This window comes from Leopardus geoffroyi, chromosome C1 (assembly GCF_018350155.1).
Source record: "Leopardus geoffroyi isolate Oge1 chromosome C1, O.geoffroyi_Oge1_pat1.0, whole genome shotgun sequence".
NCBI classification, from domain to species: Eukaryota; Metazoa; Chordata; class Mammalia; order Carnivora; family Felidae; genus Leopardus; species Leopardus geoffroyi.
The window spans coordinates 170,097,832-170,123,039 of record NC_059328.1 but is presented as its reverse complement, the minus strand read 5'-3'; the positions used below and the strand labels follow the sequence as shown (position 1 = coordinate 170,123,039).

The 25,208-nt window shown below is 36.7% G+C and overlaps 1 protein-coding gene across 3 annotated transcripts in view; it reads right to left on the bottom strand.

The window, feature by feature from the left end:
• Positions 1–25,208, bottom strand: part of PPP1R1C (protein phosphatase 1 regulatory inhibitor subunit 1C) — a 124,917-nt gene that overhangs the window by 41,215 nt on the left and 58,494 nt on the right. For 2 of the 3 annotated variants that reach the window (XM_045480414.1, XM_045480413.1), the window contains exons 4-5: positions 25,136–25,173; positions 22,806–22,866 (exon numbers count right to left, since the gene is read on the bottom strand). In XM_045480414.1, coding sequence (XP_045336370.1) covers positions 22,806–22,866; positions 25,136–25,173 — 99 coding nt within the window. Of the gene's footprint in view, positions 1–22,794; positions 22,867–25,135; positions 25,174–25,208 lie in introns of all 3 variants that reach the window. The other variant, XM_045480415.1, reaches the window with a different exon arrangement.

Here is a 25,208-nt window from a genome sequence, read left to right as displayed (position 1 = left end):
CTAGAGACAGCACAGTATTCCCTAGAGGCAAACTGTTACTTAGAAAATATAAAGGTTAAGGTCAAACCACTTTTCCCTATCCTGCTATTTGATTGTGAAACCATTAGGTACTGTCCTGTCAAAACTTGATATAATGAAATAAACACATTTACTACATATGTAGCAAAAGGGAGCTATTAAAGACATGAATTTATTTGTCATACTCTATGACAACTTCTACAACTCACTTTCTAAATACCCTCATCAGAATATACTGTTTACCTAAGTTCTTTTATAGCCCAATATAATAGAGGTTTCTTGGACCTACACTTATGTAGGGTCAACTATACTTCTGATCCTGTCTCCACATCAAAAAATAAATAGGATTAGATTATAGATTGAGTGACTATGGTGAAGTCAAATCATATTTTTTTTTCAATAAAAACTATATGTTTTATACGATTGAACATATGTTATGTGGCCACGCTTTTTGAATTTTTGGAAGGGAAGTTGTTTCTCTTTGACACTCTCTAGATCATTTGGTTCGTTGGAGGAGAGACCCAGATTACTCATTAATAGGTTAACCACTATTAACATACATCTGCTACATGTTAGACACTGTACATACATTACTTTATTTAGCCCTCTGAAGCTAAACAATGACTCTCTGGGAATTTTATTGCCATATTATAGATGTGAACAAGAAGGAACAGAGAGAATAAATAACTTGAAGAAGACTACACAGATTTTGTCAAAGCTGGGACTCAAGGCCATGTTTCTCCAACTTCTGTCCTCTCTTTTTTGACTACGTTTAGCCTATAACTTTTAGTCTATACCAAATGAAGACAGCCATCAATGCCATAAAAATGAGAGGCACAGGATTTTAATTGATCAGTTTGAAAAAGATGTTTACATGTTTCACTTACCACCCCTGTAGCTGGAGTAAGGGTAACATAAGGCTCCCTGTGAATAATGCCCTGCCTTATGGAGGAATAGAGCTATTAGCGTGCAGCTGATAGGCTCATGAATCTTACTTGCATTGGAGTTGTCCAGAAAAATTGTCTGCCTACTGTTCTAAAGCCTGCCTTTTATTGCAAAGAGTAAGATAGTACAGGCACACAATGGTAGAATGATTAAAGACAGAAAGTGAGTAGGGTGGCTCACAACTTAAGAAACATAAAAGTGAGAAGTCTGTCTATTGCTTCTTTTTTTTATTTTCATTTTTAATTTATTTTTGAGAGAGAGACAGAGATGGAGACCGAATGGGGGAGGAGCAGAGAGAGGGAGGGAGACACAGAATCCGAAGCAGCTCTAGGCTTTGAGCTGTCAGCACAGAGCCCAACGAGGGACTCGAACCCACAAACCATGAGATCACAACCTGAGCTAAAGTCAGAAGCTTAACCGACTGAGCCACCCAGGTACCCTGTCTATTGCTTATTTCTTTAGTTAACCCCCTTGCATACCTGAAATGACACATTTGTCTCTTAAGAGGCTCTAGTTCTTTTTTTTTTTTAACGTTTATTTATTTTTGAGACAGAGAGAGACAGAGCATGAACGGGGGAGGGAGGGTCAGAGAGAGAGGGACACACAGAATCTGAAACAGGCTCCAGGCTCTGAGCAGTCAGCACAGAGCCCGACGCGGGGCTCGAACTCACGAACCGCGAGATCGTGACCTGAGCCAAAGTCGGACGCTTAACCAACTGAGCCACCCAGGCGCCCCAAGAGGCTCTATCTAGTTCTTGAACATGTTCTTTTGTACTTTTTAAACTTTGTGGACCAGCAGAGGGAGCTATATGGTCAAAAGCAATTTGTTCTTTTTAAAATGATTTAATACGTACTGAATGTGAAGCTCTTCTTTCTGGCTTCATTGCCAATGAAGAAAATATGACCTCCCCCCCGCCTATATAGTGTTTACTTAAGGGATCAAAACCCTCCTGGGGGGTCTAGTGGCCAATTACCAGGGGGTAGACAGAACATTGTTTACACAGCACACACTGGAGTGGCTCCATGGGATCTGTTCTGTTCTGTTGAGTAATTATATAATTACATGAAAAAATATATTTATCTCAGAGATCAAAAGGGATTAAAATGTCTGTCTGGAAAACTAGGAATGCTGATATAAATGCAAAGAATTCTTTGGTTTGGGCTTACAAGTAAAACATGGGACCTGTGGTAATTCAACAATTAATTAATCTTAATAAGATGAAAGAAAGCTTTGGCATTAACAAGGCCCTATGATATTTACTTTTGGAATATTTTTCATTGCTAACTTCAATAAATTGATATGTTAATTGAATTTATGTGCATTAAAATTAAGGCTATGCCAGTGTTTCTCTATTTTATCTTGGTTCAGCTCTTAGAAAATGTATCTTAATCCAAAAAAAAATCATTTAAGTTTATGACATTTCAAGTTATTCAAAACAAGTAGCAATGTTTAAGTAATAGGAAATTTGAAGCATATTTTGCCATGCTTTGGGATTCTTTGAGGTCATAAAGGGCAGTTTTAGTTTTCATTTTTCAAGTGTGCATTCATGTTGTACTTCTTTTTAAATTTGAACATACAGTAGAGGTTTTTAAAGTTTTCATTATTTCTACAATATATCTGTATGTCCTAGTAATTATAGAAGATTAACTAAATAATAATCAAATGACATTTTGCCTATCATCTTCCAAGAAAGCCCAAAGTAATATTAATTCTATTATTATTTTTTTCACAATGTTTAGGATGAGCAAGACGGGTAAAAAATGTAGAGTTCAACATTATCAAATATGCTAAGATTGGCAAACAAATCTCTTTCCCATATTTCTTCATGCTAGAATTTTCAGGTGTGGTATAAAAATCCAGTTGAATTACTTAATAGTAGAAAAATTGTAATGTTGAAGAAAATAGCATAAGCAGAATACTATAGGCTTATATAATTGGGAATGAGCAATAGGAAAAGTTTTGGAGGAAATTATTACCCAAGTGCTAATTAATTTATTGTTTAGAGGAGGAATTGCATCAAAGAGTAATAGTAGGGTTGGAAGCTTTGAAAAAACTCTGATCAACTTCATTAACCATGAAGGTTGAAAGAATGAAAGGGGAGCAGTATTGGAAATCTCAGTTCCAATAATCCTTCCCCCCATTTCTCTGACCTAATTTTTACATGTGTTCTCCTTCCATAACATCAAAGGTAAGGTCAGGTACCTTTTGCTTGTGAATTTTAAAAAGATGAACAAATGGAAGGAGAGGACTTCTCTTCTTGCCCCATTCTTCTAGAAGTTCAAAATCCTTGATAGAGACACTAACAACTGTCCCGAAAGATCCAGACTAATTCCCACAATAATAGAATAAATGTTCTCAAGGCAAACATCAAAATAATAAATAGTGGAACTAAATTAAAAAGCTAAAATTAAAATAACATTCATTATAAATACACAGTAAAAATACATTTTTAATCAGTTTTCAAACTTTTTTTTTTTTTTTGCCATACAGAAAGCTGTATTGAGACCTATTGTTACACAAGGTAAGGGTTATCATGCAGTGGCAATTTTTCAATACATGAAATACATTTATTTTTCACTTAACTACAATAATAGGCAAAACTGATAATCTAGAGATTATCAAATGAACTCAAAATGGAAACTGTCTTCAAAATTTGAACTAGATGCTTAGACTTCACGGTTTCACATGAAATGGACAGAATCTTGCACAGGGTCGACAGTCAATAAGAATTTTAAATTAGGTGAAATATTTCTCCAAGCATCACAGTATGGAAGAAAGATTTATTATTGCTCTAATTATTACTTATTTTATGAAATAGTCCATAAAAAGACCATTTCAATGTGATTATCTGTGATAATGAATCCCTATGGCATTGGCAATTTGGCTCCAGAGAGCTCACCACTCCAAAGTGAAAAATAAAAATACTTCCTACTGTTTCTTATTTTAATAAATTTTCCAAACCAGATGAAACTCTTTGTAGGGACTGGAATAAAACTTGAAAGTTGGTCTTTACCTCTAGATTTCTGAGAAAGATCTTAAAGGAAACCTCTGCTGTGAGTAGGAGGTAAGGTGCTGATGTAGGAACATTGCTTAAGTAGGCCAAATTTGTTTACATACCCTTCCCAATGTCCCGGAATGACTAGAAGGCCAATTGATGAGCTACTGAGCTCTAGACCCCTCCCTGTTTCCTGTCACCTCACATTCTCATTAACCCCGTCATCACTCTTCAAGATAACAACAGTGGCTGGGCATCAAGGCTTCAGAAAGAGGAAGCATGAGAGAGTCTACGTGTTTGTATTTCCATGGAATGAGAAGCACATACCACACTGAATAGGAACTACTAAAAAGGGGCATCTGGGTGGCTTAGTCGATAGAGTGTCCAACTCTTGATTTCGGCGGGGGTCATGATCCCAAGGTCCTGAGATAGAGCCCTGCTTCCAACTCCACTCAGCACAGAGCCTGCCTAAATTTCTCTCTCCCTCTCCCTCTCCCCGGCTTGTGCATGCCCTTTCTCTCTCTCTCAAAAAAAAAAAAAAATAAGTAAAGTAGGATTTACCTTCCTACTTATTTATTTATGCTTATTTATTTATTTTGAGAGAGAGAAAGAGAACATGCAAGCAGGGGAAGGACAGAGAGAGACAGAGAGAGAATCCTAACCAGGCTCTGCACTGTCAACACAGAGCCCCACGTGAGGCTCAATCCCACAAACCATGAGATCAAGACCTGAGTGGATATCAAGAGTCAGATGCTTAATGGACTGAGCCATCTAGGTACCCCTTCCTACCTTTTAAAGTACGTATTATATTAAAATAGTACAAGTTTTTCCTTAGTGACTTTAGGCCACTGTTTCGATCACCTTTGTCCCATGTGGTGCTATAACTATGTGCATAGTTAAAAAACTGAAACAGTAAACTTTCCTCAAAAATTTGACCCAGGGTCATTTGCTTGTGCTTCATCCCTGCCCAGACAGCTCCTGTAGCTCTTGCAGTCACTTTACTTGTTACTTCTACTGCTTACTTCTTTTTTCATTTGCCTCCAGATTTCCAGGGTCCAGGAGGACCATAGGTTTTCAAGAATTAAACATTTAATAATAGACTAAGCAACAGCCTCAGATGCAGAAGAGGCAGGATGACATCATTTCAAATGCTCAAAGTCCTTTATCAATTCTAGTCCAGCTCTATTTAAAGCTAAGATGTCTTTTGGCTGCTATACTGAAGGAAACATGTGAGAGCCTTGCCCTAAGACAGCTTCTTAGACATCAATAATTTTTTAAGACTTTTAAAAAAAAATGTTAAGTAATCTCTACATCCAACTTGGGGCTGGAACTCATAACTCCAAGATCAAGAGTTGCATTCTCTATGGACTGAGCCAGCCAAGCACCCCTCAATAAGGTAATTTTAAGTTTGGTTTTAAAAATAAAATCTTACATAGTTACTCGAAAGTGCAGTGAGTAAAATTTCTGTTCAAAGAAAACAAAAAAAAAAATAGCTTCAGCATAACTATGAAGCATAAAGAAAGTACAGAATGGACCCCATTGGTGATTACTCCAGAAAGGAAGAGATGTACAATATAGATCATAAATGCAGGGAAGCCTGTGTGGTTCAGTTGGTTAAGTGTCCAACTCTTGGTTTCAGCTCAGGTCATGATCTCAGGGTTCAGGAGTTCAAGCACTGTCAGTGCAGAGCCTGCTTGGGATTCTCTCTCTCCCTCTCTTTGCCCCTCCTCTGCTCCCACTGTCTCTGTCCCTCTCAAAATAAATAAATAAATGCAATGCATATTATGTAATTTTTATCTTGGAGGCCTATTAATTTCCTAAAACTGTAACCTTCTACTTGGTATTTTATGTTTTAATGAAAAAACTGAAACAGTAAACCCTCCTCAAAAATTTGACCTAGGGTCATTTGTTTAAGGTAACATACAGCTCAGAGCTTAGCACAGAGTTTGAGTTAAGTAAATATTTGTATACTGATTGACAGCAATGCTGATTCCTCTACTATCCTATAATAAACATGCCACAGAAAGAGTACAGCCAGATCTAGCAACTGAAATGTGGGCTATTTTGTCATGAGGACCTTTTGAGAAAGGAATTAGTGAAGCTGTTTTAAAAATTATCTTGAGGATCAGACCTTTTCTTTCTTTTTTTTTTTTTTTAAGGTTTAGATAAGAATATAAGGTTCTAAGAGGGAAAATGTTTAGAAAAGTTATACGGACTGGCACAAATTTGTAAAGAATGTAATTCTATCTTAAATTTGCCCCACTAAGCACCAGTTTCTCAATTTATCTTGACATTTTTATATTACAACACATTGCTAATTGGGTTTCCATTACTTTATCTGGGAAGATAATATAATGACTATTTCGGCTTCTCACAAGTCATAACTGTTATTTAGAAAGTCTAAATGCATTAAAGAAAAAGAAAGTGAGGTTAGTACTAGCAGTTAGCCATTCTTATATAAATAAGAGCATTGCAAACAGGCAGATGAACTGAGGCAAATAAGATCTAAGGTAGACTAATCTTTAAAAGTTAGCTCTGTAAGTCAACTTCTTTGTCCCTTCCCTGCCCCATATTTTCAAAGCACTCAAGAGAACATGGTACATATCAAGGACTCTTAAGAATTGTCCAAAAGTCCTCTGTGGTCTTGGGATAAATTCCCAACACCTGAGCACAAGACACACAGGAAGGACCTTTTTTTGACAAGTCCCCAGCATCTCTCCAGTATTCTTTCATCCACACATTCTACCCTTGGCTTCACGATGTTCCAGGTTCATGAGCCCTTTCACATTCTGTGCCTCCACGTCTGCTCCACCCTTTGCCTGGAACCCATCCCTTGGGCTTCTCAATGAAAATCTTACTCATTCCCTCAACTAACAGATGAAGTTCATCTCTTTTGTGAAGCCTTCACTATCGGTGACAGGGAGAGCTAGCGATTTCTGTCTCTGCTTCCAAATACTGCTGTCCATATAATCATACAGAACTTATTGTTATTTTTTTCCATAACTTTCCTTTTCACTTGACTACATTTTTTCCTATGGACAGAGACTGCGTTTAGCTCATCCCAAACTAAAAGAGCCTACTACACGACCGGGCAGAGAGTAGACATCTATAAATGGTTACAGAATGAGTAAGTGGCTGAATAAAGTATACACCAAATTTATAACTTTTTCCATACGGCTAAAATTAAGCTATTAAATTCACATTTTTAAACCAGAAACCTCATTCACTCACTGATTCAGCATTTACTAAAAGCCTTCTGAAGACAAATGGAAGACAAGTAAGTCACTGGTTCGGTCCCCAAGGAATTCAGTCTAGCTACGTGGGATTACAGACACACACAAATAAGTGTGTGTAATACATTCTGAGTCTCAAGGCAGCACAGCTCAAAGAATTTAGAAGCACGGGGAAGAGAGAGAAGTCTTTCATGCAAATGAAGCTACAGAGCAAATGTGTAGGCTAGAAACCATGTATTATTTTCAAGGAGCTCAATACAGCTCAGCATTGCTGCAGCCTGAAATACAAGGAGACTGTGGCAGGAGGTGGGACTAGACAGGTATGAGGGGCCAGATCTTAAACAGCTCTGCACATTCTTTCCAGGGCTTTATTCTAAAGGAATCAGTGCACATTTAAAGGGTTGTAAAACAAAAAGACATGGGGCCAGATTTTTGTGGTTCAGCTGTTGGGAGCTAGGTTGGGGGGTGCAGGGGGAGGTGGGTTGGAGAGAGACAAGATTAAAGGCAAGCTTAGTTTGAGTACAAAACTGTTATTATATAGGGAGCTATAATGTGAGTTCAAAATACAAAATAATTAAGAGCAAAGGTGCTAAGCATTCTGTAGTAACTTTGATATAAAAGATCTTGTAAAAACTTTCCATTAAGTTATAAAGTTGAGGGATCACTGGATTTTATTAGGGCAAACAGGATAGATGGGTAGAGTAAATGGAAAAAATGAGTTCTATTGTTATTCCATCAGAAAAGCAAGAAAGGCTCATGTCACAAGTTAGCCTTGTAAAGAAGAGTGACATTTAATGGGGATTCTGCTCTTCCATGAACCTTTCTTTTAAAATAAATATCCTATTTATCTTACAAGTTTTCTGTAAAAACAAATGAATTAATCAAAAACACATATGTTGCATATATTGAAGCACTACACAAGTATAAAGTGTTATAAATGATACTTTCCAAAATCTTTGATTTAAGTAAGGCAAATAGCCAATCTCCAAGAAGCAAATGTATTACTAATTCCACATCTATAAAGTGGCAATACAAATGCCATCCCAGAAAACATTGTATTAGGTTTTACATGAAGGAAGGCAAGCCCATGAAGATGACATCTGCTCTTAGCCACTGTTTTTTCCTTCCAGGAACTTCCATTACCATTAATAAAAGTAAAGAGTGTACATCTGTATGCTGATAGTGTAGCATTAACCCTCCTAAACACTAATGGATATGATCCACTTCTGCAGAGCAAGAGATAGATTCCTCTATTTTTAGTAACTATGTCCCGATGCAAACATATATTTTACAGTATACTGACTCAAATAGAAAACAAAATTGTAACTTGAGGGCTTCTTGGAGAAATGACTGATTCTTAGACCGGGGCAGAAAATACACAAATGAACCTGGAGTAGCTTGTAGTGCCAGAAAGTAACAATATGCTAAAACAAACAAACAAAAATAATAAAACGACAACAAAAACCCCATAATGATGGGTATATCAAAGGGAACGGCAATTAACTGGAAAAGCTTCCCAGAACTAGACCTGGAATAATCTGAGCAGCAAAATAAAGTAGCACTGGTTTATAATCTAAAGTATAAAATAAATATCTATGACTCAATACTGATAAAAATAAATTATTGAATACATAAATAAATGGAGAAGAAACGAATGTCCCATGCAGAAGAATTTCAAATAATTTATACATTCTTCAAGAAGGTGGAACACAACTTCTCACTCATCAAGTGTAAGCTACACATAATGACTCCCTTCCAAAGAGTACAGTATGGACAGGAAGCAAAAAACAGTAACTGTACTGTGGAGAATCCTGGCAAATACCACCTCACCCGTGATCAAGGTCAACATCAACAGTGATAAGTCAGGTTATCTCTATGTACCCTGGATGTCATGTGATGAAAAGGTCACCTTCTATCTGCAGTCTTCCTCCTCCAAACCCACAAACCCAGTCTAATCAAGAGAAAAACATTAGACAAATCGCAATATAAGAGCATTTTAGAAAATACCCACCCACTGTTCTTCAAAACTGTCAAAGTCATCAAAAACAAGGGAAGTCTGAGAAACTGTCACAACCAAGAGGAGGCTAAGGAGACTTGATAACTAAATGTAATATTATATCCTGGGTGAGTACCTGGAACAGAAAAAGGACATTAGGTAAAAACTAAACAATGAATAAAGTATGGACTTTAATTAATAATAATGAGTCAACATTGGTTTATTAATTGTAACAAATGTACTATACTAATATAGGGTATAAATGGTAGGGGAAACTGGATGCAGGGTACATGGGGACTCTGTACTATTGTCATAATTTTTCTGAAAATCTAAAACTGTTCTAAAATATAAAGTTTGTTTTTTAAAGCATAATTTGAGCTGGAAATTACTGTTTTGAAAAGAATATTATTGGAGTACCTGGGTGGCTCAGTCGGTTAAGCAACTGACCCTTGATTTTGGCTCAGGTCATGATCTCACAATTCATGGGATCAAGTCCCACATTGGGTTCTGCGCTAGCAGCATGGTGCCTGCTTGGGATTCTGTCTCTCCTTCTTGCTCTGCCCTTCCTCCACTCATGCATGCACACCTTCTCTCCAAATAAAGCAACTTTTAAAATGGAATAAAATGCACAAGGATTTCCAAATACTTTGGAAAATGTTGTCTACACAGTCCATTTGTGGGACCTACTTAAACCTTGTACTGCAGCAGAGGTCTTTGTAATGATCCATGCAGAAATTCACTCAATATTAGGGTATCATCTTAAATGCTTTCTAAGTTCATATGAACAAGAGGAATGAAAATGATGAGCCATGTATTATACTTTTCCATGACCTGGTCCATTTTACTTTCTAGGCACATGTGTAAAGATAACTGTTCCTTCTGTAATATGAAAGTGAATTCAATCTCCTGTCCCCCAGGCCTAGTGAGTCCTTTCAGACCCCCTGATACCTCTGTCAAATCTCTATTCCAAGATTCATTTGGGTGTGCTCTACCTGTCTACTTATGTGTTGCTTCCTCTAGACTGGTCTCCCATTGGGCAGAGAACTTTGCTTTTCATCTCTGTAGCAATGGCACTCTATTGCAGTACTTGGTATGCAGTGGATGCTGATATGTGATTTGTGGCAGTATATGATTAGTGCTTATATAACTGAATTTTACTATTCGCATATTTGGAAAACATTTTGACACTATATCTTAATTCATCTGTTCCAACCAAAGGCAAAAGTTCATCTCCTTCCCTGCTTCTAAGATAGGAAGCAACTTTTAAAGTTGCATCATTATTACTGGGGCACCTGGCTGGGTCAGTCGGTTAAGCGTCCAGCTTTGGCTCAGGTCATGGTCTCATGGTTCATGAGTTCAAGCCCCACATCAGGCTCTGGGCTGACACGTCTGAGCCTGCTTTAGATTCTCTGTCTCTGCCCCTCCCCCACACACTCTCTCTTAAAAATAACATTTAAAAATATTAAAGTTGCATATTATTTATACAGAAATGTAAATGAAAAAGACTAACTTAAAGATAGATAAATAGAGTAAAACCTTGGGTTGAGAGTAACTTGTTCTGTGAGTGTTCCGCAACACAAGTAAACATTTTCTAATAAATTTTAACTTGATAAACAAGTGATGTCTTGCAATATGAGTAGTATGTAATGCCGAATGTCACATGATCACAACTGAGTTGGTGGTTCTTCTCTCTCTCTCTGAGATTGTGGGTGATCATCTCCCATGCTCAGATGCTCAGTCTCGGGCTATGGCGTTTGGCAGAAATCAGTGATTTTTCAGAATGTTGGAAGGTACCCACAACTGGCACTAGTGTTATTTTTTTGTCACTTCAAAGCACCTATGGACAGTCCTTTGCTTTTCCAAACAAGAGTAAGCTTAGGAATGTTCTGCTTCCTTCTAGGTCAGGCTGCCTGCAGAAATAGACCCTTTCCTCTGCACCTTATTGCCAGTTACATTAAATACAGTATATGACAAGAGTTTATTAATACTGTACTGTAGTCAGCGTCCATGCACGTGTATACAATGGCCCCTATGCAGAAAGATTCCATTGAGCCAATAAATAGCAGTGATTCTGTTAGTGATAGTGAAAGTTGTCCTTCGCAATAACCCTCTTCTCTTGTCTCCCTCACACCAGTCACAAAGGTTTTCAAAAGTAAGCGCAGGTTAGTATTTTTTCTTTTTCCTTATATTTTGCATTTTCTTTACTATTTTGTATTATATTACAGTATTATGATCATTTTTATATGAATATTTTTGGGTTGTGGAATGAATCATCTAAGTTTCCATTATTTCTTATGGGGAAATTCACTTTGATATACAAGTGCTTTGGATTACAAGCAAGTTTCTGGAACGACTTATGCTTGCAAATCAAGGTTTTATTATATACACAAATGCATGAATGGAACCATACTGACAAACAGTGGTCTCCTTTTCAAAGTATAAGTGGCACCACATGAGATTAAGTTTCTTGTCCCAAATACTAAATTTTCAACTTAATTCATCTCAAGATCTTTTAGACCTTTCAACCTAATAATCATCAGCAATGCTATGGAATATGAAGTCTACTCATTTTTGCTGGCCTTTTCCACTTGCTTTACTCTCTCTCAATGTTGAACTCAGAAAAAAAAGACATTTTAGTGGCTTTCAGGAAAAGTACATTCTCAGATCAGTTCTCCACCCTAACCCCACCCTCTGCATTTAAAGATAGGAGGAAAGATGTACAAATACTTAGTGGAAGAAATTAAAGAGAAGTGAAGGAAGTGGATCTAGAAATAGAAGCATACTTGTTTTTTTGTTGTTGTTGTTTTGGGTTTTTTTTTACTTTTTTTTTTTAGAAATAAGCAAGACTTGTGTACCTTATTATCTAGAAATCTGTTGAAATGTTTCTTGAGTTGCATAAATAAGCCGTACCCTACTAGTAAATAAATCAAGCCAGCACAAACAAAAACAGCTAAGTTTTAGAAAGGCAAATGTGCTGAATACCTGGCAAAACACCCAAAGAAGAATAGAAATGTTTAAGAAAAGAATGTAGTATGGTAGAGATTGCCTGATGAGAAATTAAAAGATCTTGTCTTCTCTCCCTGTCTTTGATTTTCACTGTGCGGGGGTGATAAGAACAATCTGGTCTATTCCTTCTGAGTATTTTTTCAGTCACAATTATAAGAGACTTGAAATCAGGAGGAGAGACTTCGTTGCAATTCCATGTCATCATTGTTAGTCTACCTTCATTGGCTAATTACAGGCTGAATTTAGATGATGTGATTCCTGCTCATCCCTGTGGCTAGACATATATATGGCATAATCTTTAGCAATCCCTAAATTCACCATTAGCCATCACTTTGTTCTTATGCTTTCTTGAAACACAAGATTTATTAAATTAAATATAAATACTTCTGAGAGGGCTGTTAGCTGGGAAACAAGGTACACAGTACCTGAGGTGAAATGAAGGAAAAGCCAGCTGGCTTTTGTTGAAAAGAAAGTGAAAGGTCAAAGATTAGCTGCACAAATCTACCTCAGACAGGGGCAAATAAAAGTGGAGCAAATGTTGCAAAGCTGGATAATCCACATGCTTATTGGGTGGGCACTCTTAGGTGGATGGGTACCTTATAGGATTGGGCACCTCTAACTCTGACTTTTCAATTGCCACCAGAGCAAAACCCTGGCAGGTATTTCATTCTTCCCCAAGTCTTTTTGTCTTCTCCTCCATCTCTCTCCTGACCTCCTGCCTCCCTTATACAGGGCTCAGTGGAAATGGAAAAGAAGTGCTTCTGACTTAATCCAGAGTTCAAAGAATTATTCAAAGTAATTCCCACATACTGCATGCCTGCCCTAAACATTCTCTTTTCACATATTGTTTCATTATGTCTCTAGGGCAATCCTTTGGGGTAGGTATCATCAACATTTACCAATGATAAAGAAGAAATTAAACTCATTGACTTGCTGAAATTGAATAGTTAATAAACATTGACACCAAGGTTTGAACCCTGATTGCTTGTCCTCCAAAGTCCATGTCTTTTCATGTTGGGTCCAGTAAAATCATTTTGATCAATGGCTTTCTCTGATTTGAAGATTATCCTTCAGTTAATATGACATGTCACATCCTTGCCACTATCATCTACCATGCTCTAAAAACCTACTTAGCCTTTTTTATTGATCCAGTTTTATTCAGTTCCCATCTTGCATTATTTGCATTTATTGCTTAACTATGAAAAGAGGCTGAGTTAAGATAAAATATCAAGATCACAATCATCCTTGGAGAAACAGAATGTAGGAGTTATAGTGCTGCAAGCATTCAAAGACCTGTTTGATATATGAACTATTGGACATATGAGAAGAACAATCTCTGGACACCGAAGTAACTACAATTTTCTCTTAAAGAAATTACAAAGAGTGAGAGAAAGAAGATATTCTTCAGAAGTACATATAAAATCTGACTTGCTTTGCATTAAGAATGGTAATGTAACACCCTGCTGTGCAATGCTATTTTTCAGTCAGCTGATTCGTTTCATGTTCAAATTTCCTTTTAAATCGATAGCACTTGCTTTGCTCTCTTCAGTTAAAGGCATTTGCATTCCAGTAAAACACACACACACACACACACACACACACACACACACACACACACAATGAGGATGGAAATGAGTCAGCTATTTCCTGTCCCAAGATTCAAATCTGCCTTGCTTTTCTGAAAACGTGATTCAAGCTCTTCAACAAAACCTTAACTGGCTGTTCTGTAAATTACAAGGCTGACCACAATATAAACACAAAAAAAGTGCACATGAAAATTCAGTGATCAGCTATCAATTTCTGATAATCCTCAGAACTTTCTACTTATATAATTATGAAGCACTATATTACAAAAGGTAATAGAAAAGTAAATCTGTTTTCTATGCAAACTTCAACTTTTGTCATTTTTATGTTATAATATACATTATAAATTATGATTCATCTGTACAGATGAAAAGATGTGGTCAGCATAAAAATAAATGAAATACAACAATGTATCTAACAATATCCTTCACAATATCCTCTGGTTTTAAGGACTGGAGTCCTGTTATATAAGTCTATTTCATAATTGTTTCAATGGTGGCATTCAGGGAGATCGATGTCAACTAGAGAGAGATAATATGTGCTACAAGGCCCTCTCTTTGCCCTGTTCTGTTTGATATGTTTATTACAGATGTAGATAAAAATGCCAAAGATAAGTTTATTTTATCTGTGGATGAAACGTGACTGAGATAAGAAATGGATGACAGAATCAAAATACAAAATATGACATGTTCATGTGACTGCCTGATTCTAACAAGAGAAAGTTCAATTGGGATGACAGCACTGTCTTGCTTTTTTGGTTCAAAAAAGACATAATTTTAAAATGGGAAGGGACCCCTGCATGGCTCAGTTAAGTGTCAGAGTCTTGGTTTCAGCTCAGGTCATGATCTCACAGTTCATGAGTTCAAGCCCCATGTCAGGCTCTGTGCTGACAGCATGGAAGCCTGCTTGAGATTCTCTCTCTGCCCCTTCACTGCTCCTGTGTTCACATGCATGCTCTTTCTCTCTCAAAAATAAATAATAAAAAAGACTTGGAAGTTTTGAATTTACAGTAAGTTCACTATTTTTCACCAATGTATATGCCTGTCAGAAAAGTTAATAAGATTTTAGGTTGCCTTATTATAATTAAATAATCTGGGAAAAGGGGGTGATAGTCATCATTAAAGTCTCCATTCTGTTCTAATCAAACCACGTTTAAATATTAGGTTGATACTGAATGATATACTTGTATATATCAAAATGGAGCTTATTAGGAGATCAAGAAAGAATGTGAAAAAACAAAGTGGCAGGCATAACTGACATTGAGATATTTTAACCTTGAAAGAAGTAAATTAATGGTGAGGTAGGGACCTGATAGATGTCCTGAAATATTTAGATAGCTGCCATTTTTAAAATTTGTCATAAACAGTAATAAGATATAGAACAAGAATACAAGAATACAAATTTTTAGGGACCTCAACAGAAAAAAAAGGCCTTTCTAATAGACCAGAGATAAAGTAGATATCCACAGGAAATAATTCATTCACCAACATTAGTGTGTTGAGTATATTTTTAAAATTTATTTTAAAATATATTTATAAGCACTGCTTATGTCTCAAGCATTATGTTAAGCCCTGCAAATATAGTAGTAATTAAAATAGACACTTGTTATTGATGCTACTACATACATTACTTCCAATCTAGTTGAAGACAAAGACATTAGTAAATAACTGGACATAATTACTTGCTATGAAAAAACCCTAGAGATTATAACTATTAACAGAATTTATAGCTATAGGGAATTTAGATAGAGAGTTAGCAAAAGCTCCTTTCAGGAACTGATCTCTAGGGATAGGACCTGAATGTTAAGTAGGAGTTAGCCAATGAAGAATGACGACAAGGAGGAGGTAGGGAAAAACATTCTAGGTGAAGGGAAGAATGTGTCAATCTTTCTTGAATCAGGGAAGAACTTGGTGCATCAAGAAGCTGGCAGAATACCAACATGTCTGAGACCTAGTGGAAAGAGAAGAGGCAGATTGGAGCCTTGGGCAAGTAAGCTTTGAAAGCTTTGCTCTGGAATAGGGATTTTACCTAATGGCAATGGGGAGCTATAAAAGAGTTTTAACCAAGGAAGGAGCATAACCACTTCTGAGTTTTAAATGTTCACTTTGGTTACAGTATAGAAAACTCATGGGAAACAAGGAGAGAAAGACTGGATGTTGAGTAGTCAGTTATAGGTATAGCTTGATTTATTGCACTTCTCTTCATTGCATGTTGCAGATACTGCATTTTTTTTTTACAAATTGAAGGGTTGTGGTAACCCTAAATCAAGCAAGTCTATTGGTACAATTTTTCCAATAGCATTTGCTCACTTTGTGTCTTGCACCACATTTTAGAAATTCTTGCATTTCAAACGTTTTCATTGTTATCACATTATGGTGATCTGTGATCAGGGGTCTTTGATGTTACTACTGTTAAATGTTTTGGGGTGCCATGAACTGCGCCCATATAATATGGTGAAATTAATTGAAAAATGTGTGTTCTGACTACTTCACTGACCATCTGTTTCCTATCTCTCTCCCTCTTCTTGGGCCTCCCTATTCCCTAAGACACAGCAATATTGAAATTAGGCCAATTAATAATCCTACAATGGTCTCTGAGTCCTCAAGTGAAAGGAAGAGTCACACATCTCTCACTTTAAATCAAAAGCTAGGCATTATTAAGCTTAGTGAGGATGGCATGTCAAAAGCCAAGATAGATCAAAAGCTAGGCCTCTTGTGCCTAGTTAGCCAAACTGTGAATGCAAAGGAAAGTTCCTAAAGGAAATTAAAAGTGCTACTCCAATGAACACACATTACAAAAAGCAAAACAGTATTATTGCTGATATAGAGAAAGTCTGAGTGGTCTGGGTAGAAGATTAAGCTGGTCTCAATATTCCCTAAACCAAAGCCGAATCTGGAGCAAGGCCATAACTCTCTTCAATTCTGTGAAGACTGAAAAAGTTGAGATGCTACCGAAGAAAAGTTTGGAGCTATCAGAGGTTGGTTTATGAGGTTTAAAAAAAGAAGGCATATCCATAACATTACAGTGCCAGGTGAAAGAGCAAGAACTTACGTAGAAGCTACAGCAAGTTATCTAGAAGATCTAGCTAAGATAATATAATGAAAGTGGCTACACTAAACAACAGATCTTCAAGGTAGATGACAAAGCCTTCTGTCAGAAGAAGATGTCATCTAGGACTTTCATTGATAGAGAGGAAAAGTTAACTCCTGGCTTTAAAACTTCAAAGGATAGGCTGATCTCTTGTTAGCGCTAATAGAGCTGGTGACTTTAAGTTGAAGCCAATGATCACTTATGTTCAGACAATCCTAGGGCCCTTAAGAATTATGGTAAATCTACTCTGCTTGTACTCCATAAATGGAAAAACAAAGCATGCATGACTGCACATTGTTCATAAAATGGTTTACTTAATATTTTAAATCTCACTGTTGGGACCTACTGCTCAAAAAAAAAAAGATTCCTTTTAAAATATTACTACTTGTTGACAATACACCTGGTCACTCAAGTGCTCTGATGGAGATGTACAATGAGACTGATGTTGTTTCCATGCCTACTAACATAATATCCATTCTGTAGCCCATGAGTGAAGGGGCAATTTTGACTTTTGAGTCTTATTCATTAAGAAATGTGTTTCTTAAGACTATAGCTGACATAGATAATGATTACTCCAATAGATCTGTGTAAAGCAAATCACAACTTTCTTGAAAGGATTCATTATTCTAGGAGCCACTGAGAACATTCATGACTCATGGGAAGAGGTCAAAATATCAACATTAACAGAACAGGAGTTTGGAAGAAGTTGATTCCAACCTTTATGGAAAACTTTGAGGGTTCAAAATTTCAGTGCAGGAAGTAGCTGCAGATGGGGTAAAAAAGCTAGAAAACTAGAATTAGAAGTGGAGCCTGAAGATGTGACTGAATTGCTGCAATCTCATGATAAAACTTGAACAAATGAGGAATCACTTCTTATGTATGAGCAAAGAAAGTGGTTTTTTGAGATGAAATCTACTCCTGGTAAAGATACTGTGAAGATTGTTGAAATGACAACATTGGATTTAAAATACTACATAAACTTAGTTGATAAAGCTGTGGCAGACTTAGAAAGGACTGACTTCAAGTTTGAAAGAAGTTCTACTGTGGGTAAAATGCTTTCAAACAGCATCACATACAACAGAGAAATCATTTATGAAAGAAAAGTCCATTTATGTGGCAAACTTTATTGTTGTCTGATTTTAAGAAATTGCCACAGTCACCCCAACCTTCAGCAACCACCACCCTGATCAGTCAGCAGCCATCACAATGGAAGCAAGACCCTCCACCAGCAAAAACATTATGGCTTGCTGAAAACACACAATGGTTAGCATTTTTTAGCAATAAAGTATTTTTAAATGAAGGCATATACGTTATTTTTTAGACATAATGCTATTGCACACTTAATAGACTACAGTATAGTGTGAACATAACTTTTATATTCACTGAAAAACTAAAAAATTCATTTTATTCACCTTATTGTGGTGGTTTAGAGTATCTTCGAGGTATGCCTATATATCCTGGCAAAGACATGATTGTGATTTGAAATGTGGTGATGATGTTGGAGATAAGAGAAGACAAAAGGTGGGAGAGATAAGAGATAGTAATGGGGTGAAATCCATGAAACCTGGTGTTCTATTATTGAAGAGAGTTGAAGAAGAGAGAGTTTCACTGGAAGCTCTCAGAACTCAGCAATATGCAGCTAGGCAGATGGATATTCCACTTGCTGAGAAGGGAAACAGTGCAGGTCAAACTGATCTGGTTTTGAAAAAATTCAAAGGTCAGTCTTGACCATATTAATTTTGATCTCATTATCTCTTTGATCTCCATGAGACATGTTAAGTAGGTGATTGGATATTTGAGTCTGGTCAATCTTTAGACTTGCTGCAGCAGAATCACTTGGAACTTTTGATTATCTGGCTCTACCTCCAGGCCTAATACACTAGAATCCTCAAGACAACACAGCCAATGTATTACCCTGAGGTTATATGTAGTGGAAGAAATTCAATCATCACTGGGTAGTTACACTAGTTAACCTTTAAGCTCCTTGAACACACTGAATGCCTATGATATTATGAATAGAAAAACAGCCAGATACAGTACCAAATCTATTATTATATCCTAAGAGTAAATGTGCTGAATGAACCACGAAACACCTCTGAAGGAAGAGAGCCATATCCAGACTCTTCTATTTACATTGCATATTTATATCATATGGTGCTGCCACCCTGGCCATAAACTATTGATCCAGGCCCCACCTAATGGTTCTGGTGGTCCTTGAGATGATCTTTCTTAAGAAGCCAGCCCAACCGATGCACCATTCTGGACGATAATTAATGTACCAAATTATATGTTTCTCTTTGATCAGAGGGGACAGGAGTGGGAAAAAAGTAAAACTAGTAAAGCAGAAGTATATGTATAAGTAGGAATATAAGACTTAAGGGAGAATCTGGCAAAGAGAGAAGCAAAGAGAAATATAAGCAGAATACACATATGAAGATTAGTAGAACAAGGCTTAAGAGACATCCTCTTCTCAGCAGATGACAGTGTGACTGGATTTCCTAGTTCATTACAGTTCATTTATTCATCTAGTACTTATCAAGCAGCTAAATGTGTCTGTCAGGCACTGTTCTAGGTGCTGCAGATACTCAAATGAACAAAATTTATCACAGATACCTCCTTCATGATAAGTGTTATGGAAAAAACAAGGCAGCGTGTAAAGACATAGACAGTGATATAGGAGGAGTTAGTAACAGGGAAGGAAGGCCTCTAAGGAGGTAACATTAGCTGAGGCATCTGTGAGGCCACTGGGCAAAGAGTATTCCAGGCAGACAAAATGGAAAGGACAAATGTTCTAGAATGGAATTTGTTTGGCATGTTTAAAAATAGTGAACAAGCCCATGAGGTTGGGCTCCATTGAAAAGGGGCAGTGTGAAAGGAGATGAGGTCAAAGAGAGAGGCTGGTGCAGAGCATTTAGGGACTTGGTTCGATTTTCAATTTTATTCTGAATGTGATAGGAAGCCATTGAGGACTTTGATCAAGAGGAGGGTATGATATCATCTGTAAGTCAGAGGAATTACTGTGGCATCTGGGTGAGCACTAGATAGTGGAGAGAGGTAAGAGCAGCATCAGGGTGACCAGTAAGAAAAAGACTCCAGCAGTCCCGGCAAGAAAGAATGGTGACCTGCAGGGGCGCCTGGGAGGCTCAGTCAGTTGAGCGTCCAACTTCGGCTCAGGTCATGAGCTCACAGTTTGTGGTTTCGAGCCCTGTGTCAGGCTCTGTGCTGACAGCTCAGAGCCTGGAGCCTGCTTCAGATTCTGTCTCCATCTCTCTCTCTCTGCCCCTCCCCCACTCACGCTCTGCTCTCTCTCCTACTCAAATATAAATAAAAAATTAAAAAAAGAAAGAAAGAATGGTGACTTGCATAAGATAGCAGCTGTGGAAGATGTGGGGAGTACTCAGATTAAGAGGTGCACTTTGAAATTAGAGCTAACAAGAACAGACAGTCAATTGGGTAAGGGAGAGAAGTCCAGGATTACATGAAGGCTTTTGTTCTCAACAGCTGAATATAATTTATTAGTATAGGGAAAACCAGAAAAGCGCCAAAGAGTTTCACTTCAGACATACTAAATTTGAGAAGGCTAATACCAATCAGGGGAAAAAAAATCGGAGGTTGGTTGGAATTGGCAATCTGAAGTTCAGGAGATATGTTAGGATTGCAGATATAAATTTGGAAGTCATCAGTATATCAGTCTTGACAGTATGACTGTTAAAATGGTTTCCTCTGCTCTATTTCTTATCCACATACCTTCATATAAAACCCTCATCACAAGAGGTAACCTGGACATGTCTTTGTTTCCTGAAACCTGCTGGAGACAGAAGTGCCACCGTTACCGAAAAAGGAAAAACTAAATGCACTTAGGAGAAAGGAGATCAGTCTGTCCATGCATTAATCAAAACACTATGGGTAGGATGTCGCCTCTCTCCCCTCCTGCTACTTTGATCTCCGTACCTGGCAACTCCTCACAACTGAGTAAAGGAAGGGGAGAAGGAAGGAATCTGGCTAGTTTGTGTTTGTTTCGTTGTATTTTGTTTTGTTTCACTAACCAGTTATTTGCTAGGTCCTTCATGAAGTCCTAGTTGGCCTTTTTGTCAGAGTTAATTTTTTCAGAACTATTAATCACATCTGTTGCTGCTTTGCTCTCTCAGCAAACTTTTTTTTATACTCAATAATGGATAATCACGTTCCACTCCAATTTGAAGAATTACACATTTCGGAGCAATTGTATTACTGTATTTAGCATCTCAATAACATTTCCTTTGCTAATTCATCTTTCTTATGATTGAAGCTTCTTAATGTGCTCACAATGCACCATATGTTACCATAGCTTAATTTTGTCTTGAAATATTCATTTCTAGCTCTTGGGGACAGGTAGACTGAATAAAACATGTGGATTTAGCTTTCTGTCTCTCTCTCTTTATTTTTTTATCAGAAGCAGGAGATTTACCTAGGTATTTACTGGTTAAAATGAGGACCTAGGTGGCTTATAGTAACACACTAGTATCCTCTTGAAAGAATTACTGTGCTTTCTCAAGGCTTTAACTCATGACCAAAATGACTGTCACTGAATAGCCATCTTGGAGGGATCGACAGTAGTAAGGTCGCCTGTGAAAATGTGCAATATGACTAACTTCCCTAAATGTTAGGATCCCACATTCTTATGATATTTGAGAGCTAAATATAATGAAAGCCCTTGGGGTTTTGATTTTAAGAATTTCCTTTAAAAATAATCCTATTATTCTCTGAGGACACGAGAACAGTATTACTTTATTTAGTTAAGCCAACCTAAAATAGAACAGAGGAAATCATTAAACAAGTGAACATATATCTTTTACTGTTGCCCACTCATGCCAAAACTGATATGTATTAAAAGTACAAGACGACTTACAATAGGAAATATACCTTCAAATGATCATATTTGTCATCAGAGAGGGAAGCCGGATAATCTCAACAATTACCCTGGAATAAACTACAATGTTGATGATTGTGTTATTTACTGCAGTCTTACAAACAAACAAACATGGGGTTTTATAGCTGCACAGGAAGGAAGTTTACTGAGAGTAGCGATTAATGTGTCCATTTATATTCCACTTCCCTGAAAAAGCCTCAAATCTAGGGAGAATACAGAGTGGAAAATTTCACTCCCAATTTAGACATCTCTCCAGACTCCAGAGGAAGCTGCCCAGCTGGCCTCTCCTGTAGTTGAAACGGAGCTTGATGAGCCACTGGGCCAATGGCCCAGGTGACAGCCTGGTGCAGGAGCTACTGGACTGAGCACTCTGCCTCACGTCAGGAACATTTTTGTGTGAGAAATAAAAGAAGCCTTCCCTGGAACTGGTGTCAGTCAAAATTCTGATACCCTTAGATGTTCTTTTAGCAGTTCCAATTTGGGGGAAGAAATCTGGAAAAATGCCAGGATATGAGCTAGCATTTTTAGTTGTTATTTGAACAGCTGTTACATGTACAGCTAATAACTGTTTGATTGGGTTTCTCAGAGCTGCTCTTGACACAAGGCAATGAGGCAACACTTTACATTAACTGTGCCCCCAATTCAAGTTATTCTACTTTGCATAAGCCTAGAAAAAAAATGGCAATTTTCTGGCAACACTGGCAAGAGTAATTAGGGATCCTGGAAAGATCCCTTCAAAAAAAATATAAGGAGGGTAAAAGAAAAGCCTTTGTTATTATTTTGGAAAATGTGAATTTCCAGACTGAAATTCAGAGACCTCTCTAGTTATTCCTTCTTCAGTTACCTGTTTTACTCTTGATGAAACTAAGTTTTAAATGGATAAAGTATCTTATTGAAAGTAGCATTACCAAGTTGTAAAACTGCGACCAGATCAAGCTTATACTCAAGCATATGGTCTTTGAGAACAGACAGCGTACCAGCCATGAGCTCAACATTCACGGCAACCCGAAACAGTACCTGAACAGTACCTTTCATGGCCGGTGGTGTGTACACGCTCTGCTTCCTTTGCTTAGGGGATGCATTTTGTGACTGTGGACAAAAAGAAAAGAGGAAAAGGCGTATTTGAATAAAAATTGACCCTGTGAGGGAAATACACTGCCGTATTTCAAAGAGCTTTCTGATTCCCCGTCATGAAATACAATGCAAATCAATGAGAAATTATATCCATGTTCATTGATATCACAGTTTTATTTATTTATTTATTTATTTATTTATTTATTTATTTTTACTTTTTTTCATTTTTGTTATTTTTTGTTTTTTATTATGAAATTTATTGTCAAATTGGTTTGATACCACAGTTTTAAAAGTATATGAAGCTATTTTATCATAAAACTCTTCATCCATTGCAGTCTTGAAATTACTCCTTTTATTTTCTCACTTAGTAATGTTTGTTTATTTTAAAAAGAAACAGAAAAAGAGACACCAATCCTTTTTGTTTGCGAGAAAAAACATAAGGGCCAGGACAAAGTATACTCAAAAAGCTATGTCCGTGGGATAACTACACCTGCTCATAGGATTTTTGAGTGGTTTTAGGTATATAATGAAGGTCGTTGGTAAGTAATACCTATTTATAAACTTCTGGAATTGACATGTTCAATCTAATATCTCCATTGACTTGGAATTACAATGTTAAGATAATATTCTCTTCTATTTGTAAAAGATAAATAAGTTCTTTCCTAACAAAACTGCTATTTAACACTCTTACCTATGCACACTAGACCAGGATTGAATTATTGAAGAGAGAATTTTTGTATTAAAAATTATAAAAATTGGAACACAGAAACATATTTCAGGGTCAAAACCACAAACTATTTATATATATATATATATATATATATATATATATATATATATATATAAATTAAACTATCCCTACATATGACTATATTATTTATTATGATAAATTACATATGTAGTCTATTTTCTAATTGGATTATGTCAAAGATTCCTTTTTAATAGTGTATTGATTTATATTTCAATGTGGCAAAAGTAGGGGTCTTAATCAGTGAGTTTTAGTGTGTAGAGCAATTATTTTTGCTTTGAAAAGGTCAGGTATAAATGGTAACAAGATGCTTTTTTGGAGATTATTCTAGGCTTTCATGTGTATTAGAAAGAACATAACCTACAGTCTGAAAAAAACTAGAAACTATTTCATTGAACAGTAAATAGAACTTGAGGTATTTTTCCTTGTACATACTAAAGCTTAATTGCCCTCAAAAGTATCATGAAGATGTAGACACTTACCTGATGCAAAAACAATATACTAAAAAGGAAAAATCCAACCAAATATTGCCAAATCCATATCAACAAGCAAATGGTCCAAGCGCATTTCTCCAGAATGGAATATGTGAGTACCAGTTCATTATGCCCAGGTGCAGGCAGAGGGACTCTATGTTAATGTTAAACATGTAGTGTGAACACAGATAGTTCTGGTGTTCCTTTACTGTATTCGTCTCATCCAGTTGATTTCAAGAAGCAATCACTTTTGGTATTTCTTATATATTTATCTCCATACATATATTCAAAGATCAAGTAGAAAATTAATTCGACAGAAAATTTTGCTTTGTAACACGTAGTACAACTTGTTAAGTAATAAAAACTGATTTATATTTATGTATAAATATAAATTCAGTTATCAAAGCATTTTCACATTTATAATCTCTTTAAAAAGTTAGAAAAGTCTTAGATATTATTTGGCATTTTGTTCTTTCTACATTTCCTCTGGGTATTGCTATATGCCTAATGCAGCTATGGGAGTTGACTAGTATGTCTGCACAGCAGTCAATCCTTGTCCTATTTCTGAGTACAAGTTTACTTTTTTGTATTCCATATATTCTATATTATTAGCTTCCTACCCTCCCCTGGTTCCTATTTTCCATCTGAACTCCTACATGTGTATGTGAACCTCTGGCCTCAGGGTGTGCTCTTGGCTTCACACACCAGAAGACCCTTTAAGAGGTGTCGGCCCCTGTCTTCTTGCTCCAGGATTCCAACATTGGCTGGCCCTAGCCTGCAGATGGTCATAAACGAGTCACTAAATTGAAAATAACAACTCCGTATCTTGCCACTAAAAGCAATGGTTTATTTTACAAGTTTTTTCAGGGGTTGGCATTTCATAGGTTGAGAACCAATGTAGCATAGAGGCAGAGATTTAACAACCCCATTTTACTATTTCTTCGGTCAGGAAAAGCAAACTAGTTTTTACATTAGTTATATTGATATATTTTATATAGCATCAAGCCAAGCTAATTATGTCTTTAATTGAACACCTATTTATACAAAATATAAGGAAACTTACTTCAGCTTGTGTGTTGGTCACCCTCTTGTCATCTATTTCTGTAACAGAAGTAGATATAATTTATTAGAAAGGT